The following is an 18,215-nucleotide window of genomic DNA, read 5'->3' as shown; positions in this document are numbered from 1 at the left end:
CAAGTGGTGAATCAAATTGCATTAAATGATAATGCATGCTTCAATCCTGCTATAGAATGAATGTGCATCCCCCTAAAATTAATCTTGAAATCCTAACCAGTAACATGAAGGTAGGAGGCAGTGGGGCCTTTGAGATGTGAGTAGGTCATCTGAGCAGAGCCCTTGTGAATGGGATTAGTACTTACAAGAGACCCCAGAGAGCTGCCTACGCCTTTCTTCTGGCCATGTGAACCTATAAGGAGGAGACAACCTTCTATGAACCAGCAAGTGAGTCTGTACCTCACACTGGATCTTGCCAGAACCTTGTTCTTGACTTCCCAGTCTCCAAAACTAAGAACTAAACTTGTGTTGTTTATAAACCACGTGGTCTATGGCATTCTGTTATAGCAGCCTGAGTGGACTGAGACAACTCCAGATGTTTCTAGCATGCTATTTTCCCTTTGTCCCCCTCCCTCCTTTATACACTCCTTATCATTCAGTATTCCAGTCGGGCTCGGCCAACGAGAGGATTATTGGGAGGAGATTGGAGGGTGGCAGGAGACACAGGGGTATCTATCCTCCTTGTCTCTCTTTCCTGTCTGCTGTGCCAGTCACAGCTCTGTCAGTCTGTCCCTGGGCTCCATGCAGTTGCTGTATAATAGTTGCCCCTTTCGACCTAGGAGTCATGACAGCACGGTGCCTCCGCATCCCTTGTTTGTTTCCTTCAGTAAGTTTGTTCCCTTCAGTCTTCAGTAAGTAGTTCCTTCATGCAAGCCTGTTCGGTTGGACCACCTGAGTGTAATTTTGCTTCCTGCCAGGCCCCTGCCAGATACGTAGAATCATCTTGTATACTATAAAAATGAAATGATCATTCACTCAACACTTAAATGAATACAGTGAGAAATATTGTCTTAGGTATAATATAGATACAGACACAAAGATGAGAAAGATTCTACTACTATCCTCAAGAAGCTCATATTAGCATACATAAATGAGATGTGGGTTGATGAAAAACTTTCAAAGAAAATGATTCAGTGTAACTATTTTAATTTCTATACATAATTTTATTAATCTTATTTTAGGTATTAACTAGGTAAGCCTTTTGGCCAATTATGTCTCCATAGTTCCCCGAAGTCTAACCTAGTTTACCACCAACAGATTAGAACAATCATAATCAAGGTTTATGTGAACAATCATAAATAAGGCATTTAAAAACCTGGAGCCAACTACTCAACCTAAAAATGTACACTTTTACATTCTAAAAAGGTATTCTTCTAGGCAAATGATTACCTTGGAGACCTTCTGTGGGACAAACACACAGAGCATAAAATTCTCACTTTGTGTGCAGATTCTGAAGAGCAGGGACCTGTTTCATTCTCTCCTGTGGCTTCCTGAGTTCTCACGGGGCAGAAAGCGAATCATTTTTTCAATGAAAAGCTGGGAGCAGCACAGCATTGTGGGAAAGTGTACAAACTTTACCAGGGTTTGAACCCCAGCTATGTCACTTTCTAGCTGGATGACCCTGAGTAAATTACTTAACTCTCTGCCTCAGTTTCCTTACCTACAACATTAGCCTTGTTTAAATGAGTTATTTGAAAAGCACTTAAGACTGGTACCTGTCCCGTAGCAAAAACAATGTAAGGACTTATCAAATAAATAAAATTAAAGTGATGCTGTTTTTTTTATATTGCCTAGAAGTACTGTAGTTGGAAAGGACCTTAGACAATATGATTCTCTCATTTGTAGGTGACAGAACTGAAGCCCTGGAAAAGTTAATACAATAAGCTAGCGTAAAAGATGTGACAGTCTTAGATAACTTCACTCCTAGGAAGATCCACTCGTTGATACAAGCTTCAGACATAATGGAGCAGTTTATCCAACAAAACAAGTAACAATATTTTTTTCCAGGCAGTAGAAACACATATGGGCACCCAATCCATTCTGGAAAAGGTTTAATCATGAATAGATTAACTTCTGTTGCATAAGAAAGAAAATCTTGACTCTATTATTGTTATCCAACACAAATTTCAAGACCTATGAAGGCTCGCAGATTTTACCTTGCTTGCAAGCTAACAAGTTAATCTGCACCGTTCCATGAATGCTGAAAGAAGACACAAGATCCATGGGTCTAAGACAAAGGACTGCATCATTTAAAACACTAGCAAGAGGCAGAATGTTGGCATTTTCTTGGGCCAGTTCCCTGAACACAAGAAGAGAAGCAGGTCAGGTAATAACAGCACATGCAGAAAGTTGCAGAACAAAAGAGGGAGAGAGTTTAGGGAACCCCAATTTTTTATACTACTAGTGTCCCTTGCTCCAAAGGGAGACACTAAGTCTATCTTCCAAGGCTTTAAGCAATACTGCTTTTTGCTCCAAAGGGGGATATCCCCTCTATCTTTAGCAAAGCTGTTCACTGCACAAACATCCTTGGAAAGATGGTCTAGAAAGGGCACAGCCAGTGCCTCTGCTTTCACGATGTGCAGAAACACCAAAGAACTTTGGAAAAGCATCTCTCCACAATTTCTACCCTTCGTTTCTACACCATCTTAGTCTTGGAGAAATTTTCATGAATGCACCATTCATTCCACTGATCACTGATCAATCTGACAGAGGCTGGGATCAACTGTTTAATTTGTCTCACACAGCAATCCACTAAAACTACAGCCACAGGCCTCCAAGCAGCAGGATCAGGTCAATTTCAACCATGCCCCAGTGGCCTGGATCCAGCCAATTAAACAAATCCCACAAGGCATCCAAATTCACCTTCGCAAGTCAGATGGAACTGAACTTCTTCTCTCTGAAGTGGACCTACACAGGGGGCGCATAATAATGAACAAGGTTTCCTGAGCATGAAATAAAAACCAGGGAAGTCAGGAAGTCAGGAAGTCACCTGAACCAAAAGCCTTATGTATTACCACCTGAGAACTGCTTATCTAAAGAGTGAGGACACTCAAAGTACACTAGCTAAGATTCACTCTACCCCGTAGATCCCCTTTTGCTAGACTATAGTTCTACACTGTCCACCCCCACCCCTTTGCCCAGGTTACATGTTTCATTACTGAACAACAAATTACCACACATTTAGTGGCTTAAGATAACATACATTTATGATCTCACAGTTTCTGTGGGTCAGGATCCTGGGCATGGCTAAGTGGGCTCCTCATCAAGGCTGCACATGAGATGCTGGCCAGAGCTCGGTTCTCATCTGGAGACTCGAGAGGAAGCAACATGGAGTCTCATGTAACATAACATAATTGCAGAAGGAACATCCCCTCACCTTTCCATAGTCTGCTAGTTATTAGAAAGTTATAGGTCCCACCCACTCTTAAAGGGAAGGGATTAAATAAAAGCATGATCATCATCAGGAAACGATCATGAGGGAATCCACTCTAGAGTGGATTTGCCTCATCACATCAGACATATTCTTCAGAATTACATGGTCAGGTCTTAGAAGGCTCAGATCAGCACTGTCCAGTAGACAGTGAGCCCCATATTTAATTTAAGCTTTCTAATACCTGCATTCAAAAGTGTTTTTAAGGATACAAGCACTACAACACCACTTTAATGTGACCCAATGGTTATAGTGAAATATAGTCCTACTGAAATGATAAAGTTATGTTATGTGGGAAAAATATTTTTACACTGCTTCAGGTTTTAAATTTAAATTGATTAGAATCAGGATTTAAAATTCAGTTCCTCAATTGCATTAGCCCATTACAAGTGCTCAAGAGTCTCCCTGGACAATCCATCCTTGGATCCATTCTCTCTTGAAAGCAACAACGAGAGCCTCAAGTAACCCCAGGTGTCAGGCAAAAATGAGTTCTGTGGCAACAAGATGCTGTTTGATCAAACTTCAGTCAGGTTCCTCTAAGCCCTCTTCTTGACTAGGTCTTGACGTGGTCCCTGTCCTTGCCAGGCTTCAATAGCCCCATTTTAGCAAGAATTCTGCTAAGTCAGTTCAGAGAATCTACCTCTTCCTCCTTGAGATCTGATCACAAGGACCTGCCCTCAGCAAGAATCCCCCGTATCCTTGATGTCATTTCCCAGAAATTTTCCATCTATGGGTCTCCCCTACCCCTACTCCTCAGCTATAACTCCCTAGTTGTCCTTATTGTATTCTGAATTGAGCCCAGTTTTAAACTGAGGTCACTTTTCCTAGACTGCAAGTTTCTGATTAAAATCTGTGTCCTATTAACTAAATACCTGGCTCTGGTTCTCTTTGACAATTAAAAGGGCACAAGTTTTAAGAAATGGAGGGCTCAGTGGCAAACCAGAGATTGAATGGCCAGCCGTGGGATAATATAGGCCTCATGGGGTTAGATCATTTTTTTCCCCCAAGGAGCCAAGAATCTTTTACATGGGAAATCACCTAGTCTTAATATAACATCCATTTTTAAAGAAACTAACTCCATGCAGGCCAAATAAAACATACTGGCAGGATCTGGCTGAGCCGTCAGTTTTTAACCTCTGCTTTAAGGTGCCTATTCTTCCATTGTGCTTCGTTCTGTATCAATTGTCCTGTTTGAACACAAAGGGTAATCTTATTTCCTTTACTTTCTAAGTTTTCGGGAGCTCCATCACTGTAGTTCTTCAGAACTGACCATGTTCTGGACTGACCAGGGAAAAAAGGCTTTTCTTGGGGTCCAAGAATCTCCCCTCCAAGCCTTTCCTTTCAACCCCACCCCATGCCCACCTTTTGTCTCACTAAAGGACAGTCTGAGAAGGAAGCAGGGAAGATTGCCTCTTTTTCTTTACTCTCTTCCCCCAACTCTTAAATGTCAAGAAGAAAATGTGTATGTTCTTCTGATCATTTTACTTCATTCTCTCATACATCTGCTATCTTCCCCAAGTATGAATGAAAAGCAAGAAAGGGCAAAAATGGGAACTACTTTACCTCGGTGCTCCCTAGAGGTGAATTAAGATAGAAAATGCCCTCAAATTGCTGGAGTCATCAAGGAAATGAAAATATTGCATTAACTTTTGAAACCCACAAGAGAGGGTATTATAGGGGAAGACTGGTGCTGGGGGTGAGGAGAAAGCCCACCCCTTTCCACCTCCTTCCTCCTCTCCTCCCCCCGGAGGGCCAAGTACCAACAACAGAAGCTAAACCACTCCGATGATGGGAACTGGGCTCTGGATTCCCTGGGTGAGTATATAACTTGTAGCCTTTCTGTGAAATAAAGGTAAACAAATTTTGGAATTATCATATGGGAACAGACATCAAATCAGCCTGCCTGGGGCCTCTGTTTCAGTTCAGGCCTGGTGCTCACACCTGCAATTAGAAAACCACAGAAAGTTGTTCTGGGGAGAGAAAGGAGCCATGGGACTGTCCTTAGTCCTCCAATGGATTGGGTAGGGCGAAAACAAGATCTGATGTTGCAAGCTGTGAAAATGGTGAAGACGACCAGTAGATTTCTCTCCGGATCTCAGGATCTGAGAGCAAACTGGTGCAGAATGGGTACTCCGAGGGTGGAAATGAGGTTAAGTGCCATGGTTTATGGGCAGCTGCACGTCTCTGAACCCAGCAGAGCTGGGAGATACGCTTCTGGCATCCAAGTTTGGACTCTTGAGTACGTTTTCCTGGGGAAGCATCAGGGGTATAGAACTTCAAAACACCATTAACACAATGCTATCCTTTGGTTACATCATGGCTTTGACAGGGTTTAGATCCTAGCCCAGCACCCTAATCACCAGGTTCAACATTGTTCCTCAAATGTGTCCTAGTACCAGGTTACAAATAAGCTTTAGGGGAGCAATTAGGAATGATGAAGGTCAAAAGACCTCATAACATACTGTGTAACAATTAAGTTCTGACAGAATGAAACCACTAGTGTGCTTTTTTATTGCTCACTTTTTAGTTAAGTTTATCTGTTGATATGAAAATAAATTTGTAAATAACCTGCATCCACATTTGTGGATTTGTAAAGGTACTAAAGTATTTAAGGTAAATGTTTAAATACCTACCATATTTAGTGCTGACACGTAAAAATTTAAAAAACAGTTAGTAAAACTTGAAAATCTTGTATATACTCAAAAGTCAACTAAATGAAAAGCAAATCAATACTTAATAAGCAAAAATCAGTGAAAACGATATAATGGCTATGCCCAGTTATTGCAAAATTAAATCCTTAATTTTCTTTTCTTTCCCTCTTTTGAGGGGGTGGGGAGATAGGGCAGGATTATGTATGTAGGGCATACAATTTCTCACAGATTCTATTAAGCAAAATACCTAATTCTTTGCATCTAAACATGCTCACATCTTCAACTGGGATAGTTTCTGATCTGCCAAGGAGGAAGAAAGCTTTGTATCCTAGATGTCCATAATTCTTACCAATCACTTCAGAGCTTAAAAGGAGTATTTCTGAAGTTAGAAATAAATGGTTACTAGCCATTCATTTTCCATCTCTATATCACTTTCAGAGTCAGTTCTGAAATAATGATGATTTGGAAAACACTTACTTGTTGCAGACTGGTATGCTAAGAAACAATATGAGCAAAATGCAAATTTCAGTTGGCTCCTGCAGGATTTCATCCAGAAGAAACATGAAATGAAACAGAGAAAACCACGCCCCTTGAGTGGAGCCATGCAGGAATACACAGAAGACACATACACCCCTGCCACCAGCAGCTGTGTCCCCAGGTCACTGCCAGGGCTGAGTCTCACTCCCCCGCCCCAGCACATGGGGTCACATCGTGCCCTCAGATTCCAGCAGCCCTGCCTCCCACCTTCCCAAAACCCACAGGCCACGACCCTTCTGACACCTACTTCCACAGGTACACTCCAGGTCCTTTTCAAAGTAAAGTGCCATATTGTAATACTTATATATTTATTAACCATTAAACATGTAAAACTGTGCTGTTTTTTTTTTTTATCAGATCCCTATCTTTATTCTTAAGCGTGTCAGTGCTGAAATTTTGGAGTGTTGTGCCTCTAATCCTGTTTTTCGCATAAATGCTAAGGCTTTTTTATTGCCCAATGATGCCAAACATGATTTTTAGAAAACATATTTGCATTACAGCAGAATCCACTATATGCTATTACGAACCCTAGTTCAAATTAATTACAACAAAGTCCAATATACAAGAGTCAACTCTTAGAAACAAATGCCCATGTTCAGGTTTCTCTTAAGGGGATTTTAAGCATTCTGTAGAGAATTTATATTTCTCAAACCACAGCTCCTGGAATAAATATCTAGAAAACAATGAGTTATAAACAACATTTGATTAATAAGCCATGAATTAGTGGGAAAAAAATTTTAGAGATGTTACTTTTAAGATATTAAACATAGTATTTAGATCATGCTACTCAGTTTTAATTTAGTGATGCTTATCTCTTGGTCAAATATGGAAAATAGCACTTCAAAGTTTTTAATCTCAAAATGTTTACTTTTGACAAAAGTGCTAAAACATAGGACCTAAACTCAGCTTATTTAGCTATTATTCTCATTACCCTCTTCTGCTTAATTTTTGAAAACAATTTCTCTGACCATTCAGAATTATAACATACATAAAACAAACCTAAGCATACACTGGACACTGCTTAATTTAAAATTTTCCCTACCGAAGGCATCAACAGGACCATGTTTGAGTGAGTATTCTTCAGCAAATAAAAATCTGGGGGGATTTTCTGCCATTCAAATATACCAGTCAGAAGAGTTACATACAAACAAATGCTGGATGAAAGTTAAATAAAAACATTTTTGCTCCTATCATGCTAAAAACCTTAAGGAAATTATCATCTTTCAAATACACGAAAGGCACGCAGGGAAGAAATATTCCTGGTTTAATGGAGTAAACAAAAGCACAGTAATTTAGCCTGCAGCCTGAGGTATTTCCGTTCCAGGCACTGGGAGTCTTCTCATTTCAAGTACATTGGCCTAAATGCCCCCCTCCATGTAAATCAATGTTTGGCAACCACATGAATGAAATGAAATTGTCCTGATGTTTTGATTTCAAAACACTTCACTAAAACCAATCAGAATCTAAGTAAGCTTTTATAAAGAAGAAAAATATATTAACTGTACAAAGACAAAATTAACCTCTACTGTGATGTAAGATAAAGAACATTTTTTTGGTAAATCCCAAGAAGTATTCATTTCTGAGACTATTCTTGAAAACATTAGCATGAGACAGCAAAAAAGGCTCTACACAGGGCAGTGACTATTCCCTCTGACACAATCAGTGATAATCAACTGGAAAACTATATTTCCCCTTCTACAAAAAAGAGCTCTACAAAGCTTATTTCTTTTCCACTTTATTAAATACTTGGTTTAGGCCTTCTTTACCAGATTCCATTAAATAGCATAAACTAATTTAGTAAACAGACTTTTCTAATACTAGCAAGGTATCTAGTCTTCTAAAGTACAAGAAAGCTAAAACACGTTATTCTTAGAAATGTTCTACAGAAAAAAATTGTCCCAGTGGGGATTTTGGGGGAGGCCAGGAACTGCACATTCCTATACCTCAGAGATAGCTTTTTTGTTTGTGACTTTAATGTAAGTCCATTTGTCAGGAGGCAGAGCCATCTTTCCCAGCAGGAAGATGGGGTTGGTTGGGGGATATTATTCTATTATATTCCTTTGCAAAAATAAACTCTGAAATAAAAAAAATTAAAAAAAAAAGAAAGAAATGTCTTATAGAACTACATAAAAGGACACATGTAACTGGCACACAAGAAGAAGGTTGACTGGGGAAAAAAAAAACCTTTAACAGCTAATGTTTTTTATAATGATAACTTGTAACAAAACAATGTATAATGGCATTTTTCTAGGCCAAATATTTGTGATACAAAAAAATGCCACTGCTGATTCTGCATCTTACTTGGAATATTAGAAACAGGCTCTCAGCCAAGCACTTTAACGTCTCAAGCAATCTGCTTACTAAGTAAACAAAACAGCTGAAGGATGGCAAGTGTAGCACGTGGCCTCCTTCATCATTTTCAGTCATTGAGACCAATGGTACTACTGTGTCTATGAGGACGTCGAGAACAGCAACACTTTATTTAGTCTGATGATACCCGTATCTCATTCAGGCTGAAGCAATATACAAAAACAGTATAGGCTTCAGAGCTGTAATTACTAATCCCCCAACCCCCAAATCAGCACCAGTGAAAACGAAAGTACCATTAAATACAAGCACTTCTACCTGGAATGCAGATGTTCCTGGTGAGGTCCATCAAGAATTTGCCAATAGAAATAACATACCCAATTACCTTCAGGAAGTATATTACGAATGCCAGAAATCACGTCCCCAAGTGTCAGTACCACAGTATGCTACCCCATCCCATCCTGTTTCCTTCTCTACCATGACAGGGTAACTGTGCTGGCACAGGTGTTATTCAGGCTGAAAGGCAGGGATATTTAAGGTAGGCAGAGGCAGAGGATCTAAAGCACAGAATTTCTGCAAGCTTCAAAGGCTTCTGTAGTTACACGAACACTACAGTTTATAAATAAGAAGGCTGCCCAGAGAGATTCACGGAACTGCCCAAGATCACCTATCTAATAAGATCTTCTTTTGACAAAAGATATATATCCGGGTCAAAATCCAGTCCTCTGATTTCCTAGGGCAATGAACTGAAATTTCCACTTGAGAGCAGAAAAGAACTCCAGTAAACTACAATCTAATTTAGTTCTTATCCTTACTCTTCTCAATCAAAAAGTACCACCACTTTCTTCACAAGAAATCCATGTGGTCACAGACGGAGACATTTCACAAAGCAAATTAATCAAACTGTTTTATCATGTGCCATCCACCATTTATAGAAATGGACTTGTGACAGTGAAGCCTCTTTGGTAAAAAGTAAGTGCATTTACCTGTACACTTGATTCCAACTTCTTCAGTCGTTTGCAGCAACGCATTTGAAGTGTGTTATCACTGTATTTTTAAATTACAGAATATCAGAGATACTTATATTTAAACATTCCATTCTCTGAGGGAAGAGGGACAAATTCTAACTAAAACAGTATATGGGTATTTTTGCGTGCTTCTGATTCTGAGGAAAACAACCCTATCACGTGGATCTTTCATCATATCTGGCATCTAAACTGGCTAGCTATTATACATAATTAATTGAAAACCTTCTTAACTGTTTATATACCATATCTCTTTTTAAAGTAAGAAGGTATGTCATGATCTTTCACTTAAAAAACTTCCTATATCCTGCCACAGAAAACAATGGATTACATTTACTCTGTTTTTTAAAAGCCATGAACCAACCAAAATAATGTAAGGCCATAAACAAGCTATTTAATAATCTGATGGTTACATTATTGTAACTTGCACTTACTTCTAACTTGGCTGTGGTTATCAATTTTATTTGGTCTTATTCCACTTTGGTAACCAACTTGAGAAAAATAATTAACAATTAGAACTTTCAAGAAGAAAGGATTTTCCTTTCTCTTCAGTGATTTCATTATCTTAAGATAGGACTATAAGGTTATGAGAAGTCTTTTAAAATAAACATGCCAAAATGCATGCATCCAGAAACATAAAGTCCTTTCATTACTGATTACGTTTCTAAAAACTACTTAAAAAGTCGTTATTTTGGCTTGAATGAGGGGGAAAGGAGGCTATTTTTTGTAAAGGCGCAAATTTCCTTCATCCTAGGACACAGACAAAAATGAACCAGAGATACAGGAAGAAACCAGTAGAATTTCTATTAATATTTCTTCCCTCACCTTTCTATCTATTTTTTCAAAGTGCTGTATAAGGTACAACAGTAGAACCTGTACAATTTGTAAATATATATACATATGTATCCTGAAGCTTTATACTTAAAAATAGAGGTATCAGATAAAAAAAATTGGGGTACAATTCTTCCTTCAAATAGACATAACTACTTTTTTTTTTAAGTTTCTGACCACCAGAAGATCATTAAAAGCGATCCCTTTGCTTTTATCTGAGAGAATGCTGACTCAATAATTTAATATGTAATCCTCATCAGAAATTCTGTGAGTCTATAAGCAGCAGCAAACAGGCAATCGTGGTAAGTGAGAAGTATTAGGATACGCTAGAGTCAGACAATCAGCAAAGGACAGAATGACCCCAAGTTATCACAAATAAAATGCTAGATTTTGTTCAGCAAGGGAATCTAAGATTTTAAATACTGAGATTCAAAATGCTCTAGAACATAAGAAAACAAAATGTTGAATCTAGGAAAACTTCAGAAAAAATTACTGAAGTTTTATAATTTCAAATGAAGATCACACTACAAAAGAATACATAAAAGTCAGATAGCTATGATTAAAAACTGGGGGGAGAAGATGTCATCATAAATAGTATAGAAAGTAATCTAGACACTTGACAAGAATACTTAATCGAAACATGATTCTCAAGTAAAAGATAACTGAACATAAAGGCCTCAGAAAATATTTAGGTAAGTTTCTTCTATATATTTTATTCTAAGGGGTACAGGCAGTTAAATGATTTTAAAAAAAAAAGGAAAAGAAAATGATGTAAGAATGAAAACTTTACGGTTTTGTTATTAAATATTTAAAAAGTAATGTAACAGAAAGCTATAATTACTAGTACAACTGGTAAGGAAAAAGATGAGAAAAAGAAAACAGTGATTTTAAAGTATTAAACAGATGAAAATTTGACCAGTAATACTAATGGACCTCATTTTAGAAAATAATATATAGTTCTTATAGTTGCATAGTTTATCACATAGGACACTAATTTGTCTTATATAAACTTAAAGCTTTGGACTAAAGGTATCCTGAGATGAATTATACATGTGATATATACATGAAAACTGTACTAAAAATAATGTTAGTGGCCTATTAAGCATTTTAAATACAAAAATTAAAAGGTATAGAAAAAAAGTTCCAGAAGTTATGAACACAATGATGGGGATCTCTTACATCCCTAATATGGTCCCTTGCTGAGTAGGAGAAGAACAGAGAAGGACGATCCTTGAGTTGGAAAGACTATAAACTCACAGTACGTACACACTATACATGAGTCCTAGCAGGTTTGTGGCACTGATATATTATCACATCCAACTGGCTGTGGGGTTTGTCAGTTACTTATACTAGACAGTAACTGGCTGAATTTTTCCATTTAGATGTCACTGTTTATGCATACACACTCAAATTTTATAAAGGCAATAAACTGAGAAGTAAAATTTGCTTCACAGAAATCAACATTACAGTCAATTCATTTTATAAATAATTCTCTTCCTTAAAAAGGGGGAGACAGTCATATTTTAAAAAGACTTTTTGAAAGTATGATACATACGCTGGTTTAAGAACAAAATCATTTATTTATGCTCCTAACTGGTCCTTTCCTATTTCTATCCTTGCCATGCCATCTGAATGACGGCAAATCCTGGGGTTCCTCTCCACTGGAATTTTTCCATCTGGTATTTTTATACCAAATAAACGTAAAGCACAAACTAACATAGTATCAGTTTTTAAGTATTCTTTGAAGCCTAGTAATGTAATAAGTAAGAAAAATGTATATACACTGCAATAAGGGCAGCTTTTTTTCATTTCACCATTCATTCACTTTTACAGGGCAAAAAGTATACCAGAAACTACGTAAATGATGTTACAGCATGAAGGATCTCAAGATAAACTGGGAAAATGATACATGTGCCAGTTTGGTAAAGAGAAATTCATCAAAAGACAGAAAAATACAATGTGACTTGGGAAAAGGTCTATCAGTTAGAATATTCAAGTTGGAATGAAAAAGATTATAATCTGTTTGATAATGTTTATCAAGAAGCAATATATTAAAAATTTTAATGGAAAATGTGAATTCAAGTTTTAAAATTACTATTTGAGGGCAACATCCTCTACATGCAGGAAAACACAAAAAATAAAACAAACAAACAAATAAACTGAGGAAAACAAACCACTAGGATGACATATTGGAGGTGAAGATGATGCTGTAAACGTGAACCTCCAACATGAGTCACCATTGAGATTACTTGCCACAGATGGGATCGTTTGCCAAAAAGGAAAGGAACAAGCTACCTGACTGCGATCTTAGAAAATACACATTAAATTTTCACGTGTGGTATGAAGCACGTTAGGTCAACTCATTTAATATAATCCTGAACTCAATTTTTCAGTTGTTTAAACAGTGTTAAATAACAGTATAGCACAACTACGGAAATGATAAATATTTAAGATTAAAATGTTGGTGGAAAACGTATTTCATACAGATCAAAAGGAAAGCCTTTGCTCACAAATACTCCTGAAAAGGAAGCCAAAATAATCCCATTAGAACTTTACGAGAGAAGAGCCCCAAAAGTCCAGTCTGAAAGAGAAGAATAAATATACAAACTATGAAGCAAAACCAGCAATATAGAAGACTTTGAAACATCTACTTATATCCATTTTAATGAACAATTAAAGGATACAATGTGTTAAAGACATATTTAAAAGACTACTAGTGGGAAAAGACAGATGAGTCAAATTTTGTTTATATCCTAAATAATTACAAGAGACTTTGAAAATGTAGTGTAATTCATGTTTTCTTTCCAGTTTAAAACTTTCTATCCATTGCCTCTATCTTTGGTGTCACTGCCACCAAGAAACACAGTATACAGCTCAGAAGTCTAATTTCTATCTTCAACTAGGAAAAAGTAAACCAACATTATTCCTTTAAAAATAAGATATAAAGAATGTGATCCTACTTAATTTTGTCTCGTGGTCCCACAATATCCTGAAATGTCATGCCGAAATGTCAAAGTGTAAAAGGGAACATCATCATTTGCTATAATTGCACCAAAAATTTAGCTCCTGTACGCTGGTGTGATGACAGCTAGTAGTACACAGAGGCTACAGAAAGACGTAAAATACGTATGTTTAGCTCACAAGTAGTCAAAGGAAGGTTCAGTTTAATGTGAAACTGGAACATGGACAGCATAATGCCTTCACGTAAATATGCTACAGCTTTGTTCTCTTGCAGTTTAAAGGGATAGTGTAATTACCTTAAATTTACACAAAACATTATGAAACATGGTAGTTGTTCATGATTAAAATAAAATAGCAATGTAAATTAATTTAACAGTGTTAAATATATTCACATGATCACCATTGTGATTCAAAATGGCCACTAATGAAGTCACACAGCAGTATATGTACATAACGTTTGCCACAACAGTGTTTTTAAGTTTGACTTTTTGCAGACCAGGTAATTTCATGAGACAAATAATCTTGTATCAATTCTTTCATATTATGAAAGGAATTAAATGTTGTAAGTAGTTTCATTCCTCTAGGGGGCGGGGGAAGGGAGAACCTCTAAAAAGTCAGTGCAAATTGAAGAGAGTTCTACCTTCTTGAATATTGGAACTTGTAGACCAAGATAGATTCCTATAAGCTGAGGATAAACAAACCTTAAGATATTAAAGAATCTCATAACATTGTCAGCGGCTTTTAGCAGGTATTTGCCACAAAGAGGAATCCCAAGTCCTATAGCAGAGCCTTCTGAGAATATGGTTGCTGTGGCTGAGGTGGCTGTTGACTGCCTCCGGGTTGAGGCAACGATGATGATGTTAAATTATAGTTTGGCACCTGGGACATATTAGTTCCTGCATTCTGGTATATAGTGACATCGGCAGTAGCAGCAGCAGCGGCAGGAGGAGGACTATATACTGAAGCCTGGTTGGGGTATGTATTTCCTTGAACAGAACTGACCATTGTGCTGTGGAGGGGGAAAAAACACTCGATTAGATCAATACTGACTTACACAGCCATGTAGATAGAGATAAACAGGAAAGCTATTCATTAAACTTTCATTCATTCATTCATTCATTCAATCAATCGATTCCATAAATATTTATTAAACACCTCTAAGAGCCAAACACTGTTATTTTAGGCACTGGGATATCATAAAGAAAGAAGGAAAAAGAGCTTGGAGCTCATCATGAAGCTTAAATTCTATTAGGAGAAAAAAGGTAATAAATTTATAATATGTCAAGTGGTAATAATGGGTATGAAGAAAAATAAAGCAAAGTAGGAGACCAAGGGTACCTGGGACAAGAGATTCCAGTCTAGAACAGTGGTAGGGGAAGGCAACGTTTAAAAAGAGAGCCAAATTATGGAAAAAGCCTAAATGTCCATCAACTGATGAATGGATAAAGAAGATGTGGTTTACATATACAATGGAATACTACTTGGCAATGAGAAAGAATGAAATCTGGCCCTTTGTAGCAACGTGGATGGAACGTTATGCTAAGTGAAATAAGCCATACAGAGAAAGACAGATACCATATGTTTTCACTCATATGTGGATCCTGAGAAACTCAACAGGAGACCAGTGGGGAGCGGAAGGGGGAAAAAAAAAGTTACAGAGAGGGAAGGAGGCAAACCATAAGAGACTCTCAAATACTGAAAACAAACTGAGGGTTGATGGGGGGGTGGGGGGAGGGGAAAGTGGGTGATGGGCACTGAGGAGGGCACCTGTTGGGATGAGCCCTGGGTGTTGTATAGAAATCAATTTGACAATAAATTTCATAAAAAAAAATGTAAAAAAAACAAATAATAAATAAAAATAAATTTAAATAAATTTTAAAAAAGTAAAAAGAGAGCTGAAAAAAGTGGGAGACGGAGTCATACTGATTATCTAGGAGGGGAAAAGTGTACCAGGCAAAGTGAAGAGCAAATACAGAAGCCTTAGAGAAGAGAAAAATGCCAGGCATGTTCAAGGAACAAAGAGGAGGCCATGATGGAGGCAGAGTGAGCAAAGGGGAGAACAGTATAACATTTAGTGGCAGAAGGAAGGGGGAGGACAGCCTTTGAATACACAGTGCCTTAGAGACCACAACAAAGATTCTGTCTGAGTGAGATAAAGACACGGACTGGTTGGTTTGGACAGAAGAGTGATGTAATTTGACTTAGGTTTTAACAGACTCACTTTGCGCCAATGATAGATACAAGGATACCTGAAAGGAGGCCGTCCATGTGAGAGATGACAGTCAGCTAGAGCCATGGTGGACATGGTCAAGAGGGGAGGAAAGGGCGGATTTTGAAGGTAGTGCCATCAACATTTGCTAATGGGAAGTGGTCAAGAATGCCTGAGGTTTTAGAATGGAGTACCTGGTAGAGTGGCCATTCACTGAAAGGAAGACTACAGATAAGCATTACAGTAGATTTGGGGAGGGAGAATCAAAGTACAGTTGTAAACACATCAAGTGAGAGACCTAGAAGATTCACAAAAGATAATGGACGGGTCTGGAGTCCAATGAGAGGTCAGGACTAGAAATACATCAAACAGTTATTGGCATACACAGCGTGTTCAGAATCACAGGCCTGAATGAGATCCCCTAGGGAGTGACTACTGAGAAATAAATCATTCACTCAACACTTAGGTGAATAGTTCTTATTTGAACCCTAGACCTAGAAACAAGAAAGATAAAGAGGCACTAGGCAAAGAAGACTGAGGAGTGGCAATAAGGTGGAAGGAAAACGAAGAGAGAATGGTCCTGGCCAAGTGGAGACAGTATTTCAAAAAGGACGGGACCACTGGATCTGACAATACAGAAATCACCAGTCCTTGACAAGAGTAGTTCCAGTGCAGTGGGGGAGATGAAAGCTTAATACCCTTGTTTCCCTTACTTCCCTGGAAATATAGGAGCACTGAAAGAAGCCTTCGATCTACCCTGACCACAGTTAGTATCGGTACCATGCCACTGTCAGATTCAGCCTTCCCTCTTGCTGAAAATGATCAGTGTCAGTGCTCCCATCCAAGGCACCCTCCACTGTGCGTGGCTCCTAATCCACCAAAACATTCCTTCAAACTGTTTGCTGCCTCTGCTTCCTCTCTCCCCGTTCCCAACCTGCTATCTGAGTTTCAACTATGTGCAAGGCACTAGGTTAGCTATACAAAGAGAAATACTCAGGGCTTTAATACTGAGATTTCTTCCCCCACCCTTTCTATGAAAAATGTAAAACAATCTATGCACTGGGCAATTGCCCAAATTTTTCAAAATGTTGCCTATTTCTAAACTTTTCAATCGTTACATTGTTTACAAATCAGTCATTTGTAAATTCAATGCTCTTGTACTTGGCACAAATTAAACCAATTCATTATGATCATAGATAATCCACTTACTGCCACGTTCCACCAACTAATGTAACCACTCAAGTAATGATTAAAGGCATTAACCTTTATCATCTATGTGTTGTGTTGTGAGATATAAAGTACTGGAAGAAGTCAGATCTGATGTCATTACTTATATTAGTAAGGGTCACAATACCTGTACGATAAAATGTTGAGACTCAGTGGTAAGCTCTGGAGCCAAAATGCCTGGTTTTGTATCCTATCTAAGTGGGCCTTAGTCTTACCCACCATGCCTCAGTCTCCTCATCTATAAAAGAGGGGTTCTTCATAGGTTATTAGAGTAAATGAGTTAACACATGTAAAGCATAAAGTACAGTGCCTGGTACTTACTGAAACTCCCCATAAATGCCAGCTATTACTGTAATCATTCCTGCTTTGTATTACATCCTTTACCTCAATTTACAGTTCCACCATCCACCCAAGGGCAGATCCCAGCAATTCACCCAATACTTCCCTTTCATATCACTGCTCTGCCCTAGCTCCCTACCTTGTCACCCATATGCAATCATTTGTCAATCTCCTAAATAACTTTCCCCATTTCTTATCATTTTATCCTTTAGACAATCATTTTTGTCTAATATATACAGTCACCCAGCTTCTTACCTAGCCCCTAAGAATTCATCTATATTATTGCCACTTGAAGCCCTTTAATGAGCTTTCCCAGACAGGACCCAACCTCCTTAACATATCTAGGACCATTCATTGTCCTTGTCAGTAACTCCAAGCCTATCTCTTCCCTGTCCCACCAGAGTTGAATCCTTTAGTAAAACTGTACTATTTGATAATGCTTAAAATGTACCACACGTTTTTATAACTCCTTGGTTTACTCCTTCCATGGATATCAAGCCATTTCATACTACCAAAGTCTTTGCTCATGACAGAAAATCTTTCTTACTTTTTCCCTCCAGGCTAAGAATAACAAGCTTGAGCATATTTTCTTGTAAACATTCCCCGAACCACAAGGCTCCTAAAGCACCCTGCAAGTACCTCTATTTGTAATTTATGTGATCGTTACATAATCTGTATGTGTTTGCCTCTAATAACCAGTAAGCACCTTGAGGCTAAGAAACTAAAATCAATGGTCACCTAACATTTGACCAGGGAGTCGAGAATGTTCAATAAAAAAAGGATAGCCTCCCTCATAAATGGTGTTGGGAGAGTTGGAT

The 18,215-nt window shown here is 38.1% G+C and overlaps 2 protein-coding genes across 4 annotated transcripts in view; both read right to left on the bottom strand.

The window, feature by feature from the left end:
* Positions 1 to 18,215, bottom strand: part of VIM (vimentin) — a 482,853-nt gene that overhangs the window by 29,053 nt on the left and 435,585 nt on the right. The window lies entirely within an intron of this gene.
* STAM (signal transducing adaptor molecule) overlaps positions 2,081 to 18,215 on the bottom strand; it is an 88,401-nt gene continuing 72,266 nt past the window's right edge. For all 3 annotated transcript variants that reach the window (XM_049626872.1, XM_049626874.1, XM_049626873.1), the window contains one exon: positions 2,081 to 14,631. In XM_049626872.1, the coding sequence (XP_049482829.1) occupies positions 14,400 to 14,631 (232 nt within the window). In that variant the 3' untranslated portion in view covers positions 2,081 to 14,399. The remainder of the gene's footprint in view (positions 14,632 to 18,215) is intronic.

Source organism: Panthera uncia, chromosome B4 (assembly GCF_023721935.1).
Source record: "Panthera uncia isolate 11264 chromosome B4, Puncia_PCG_1.0, whole genome shotgun sequence".
NCBI lineage: Eukaryota > Metazoa > Chordata > Mammalia > Carnivora > Felidae > Panthera > Panthera uncia.
The sequence above is the reverse complement of the archived record's forward strand: the minus strand, read 5'-3'. Positions and strand labels throughout refer to the sequence as shown.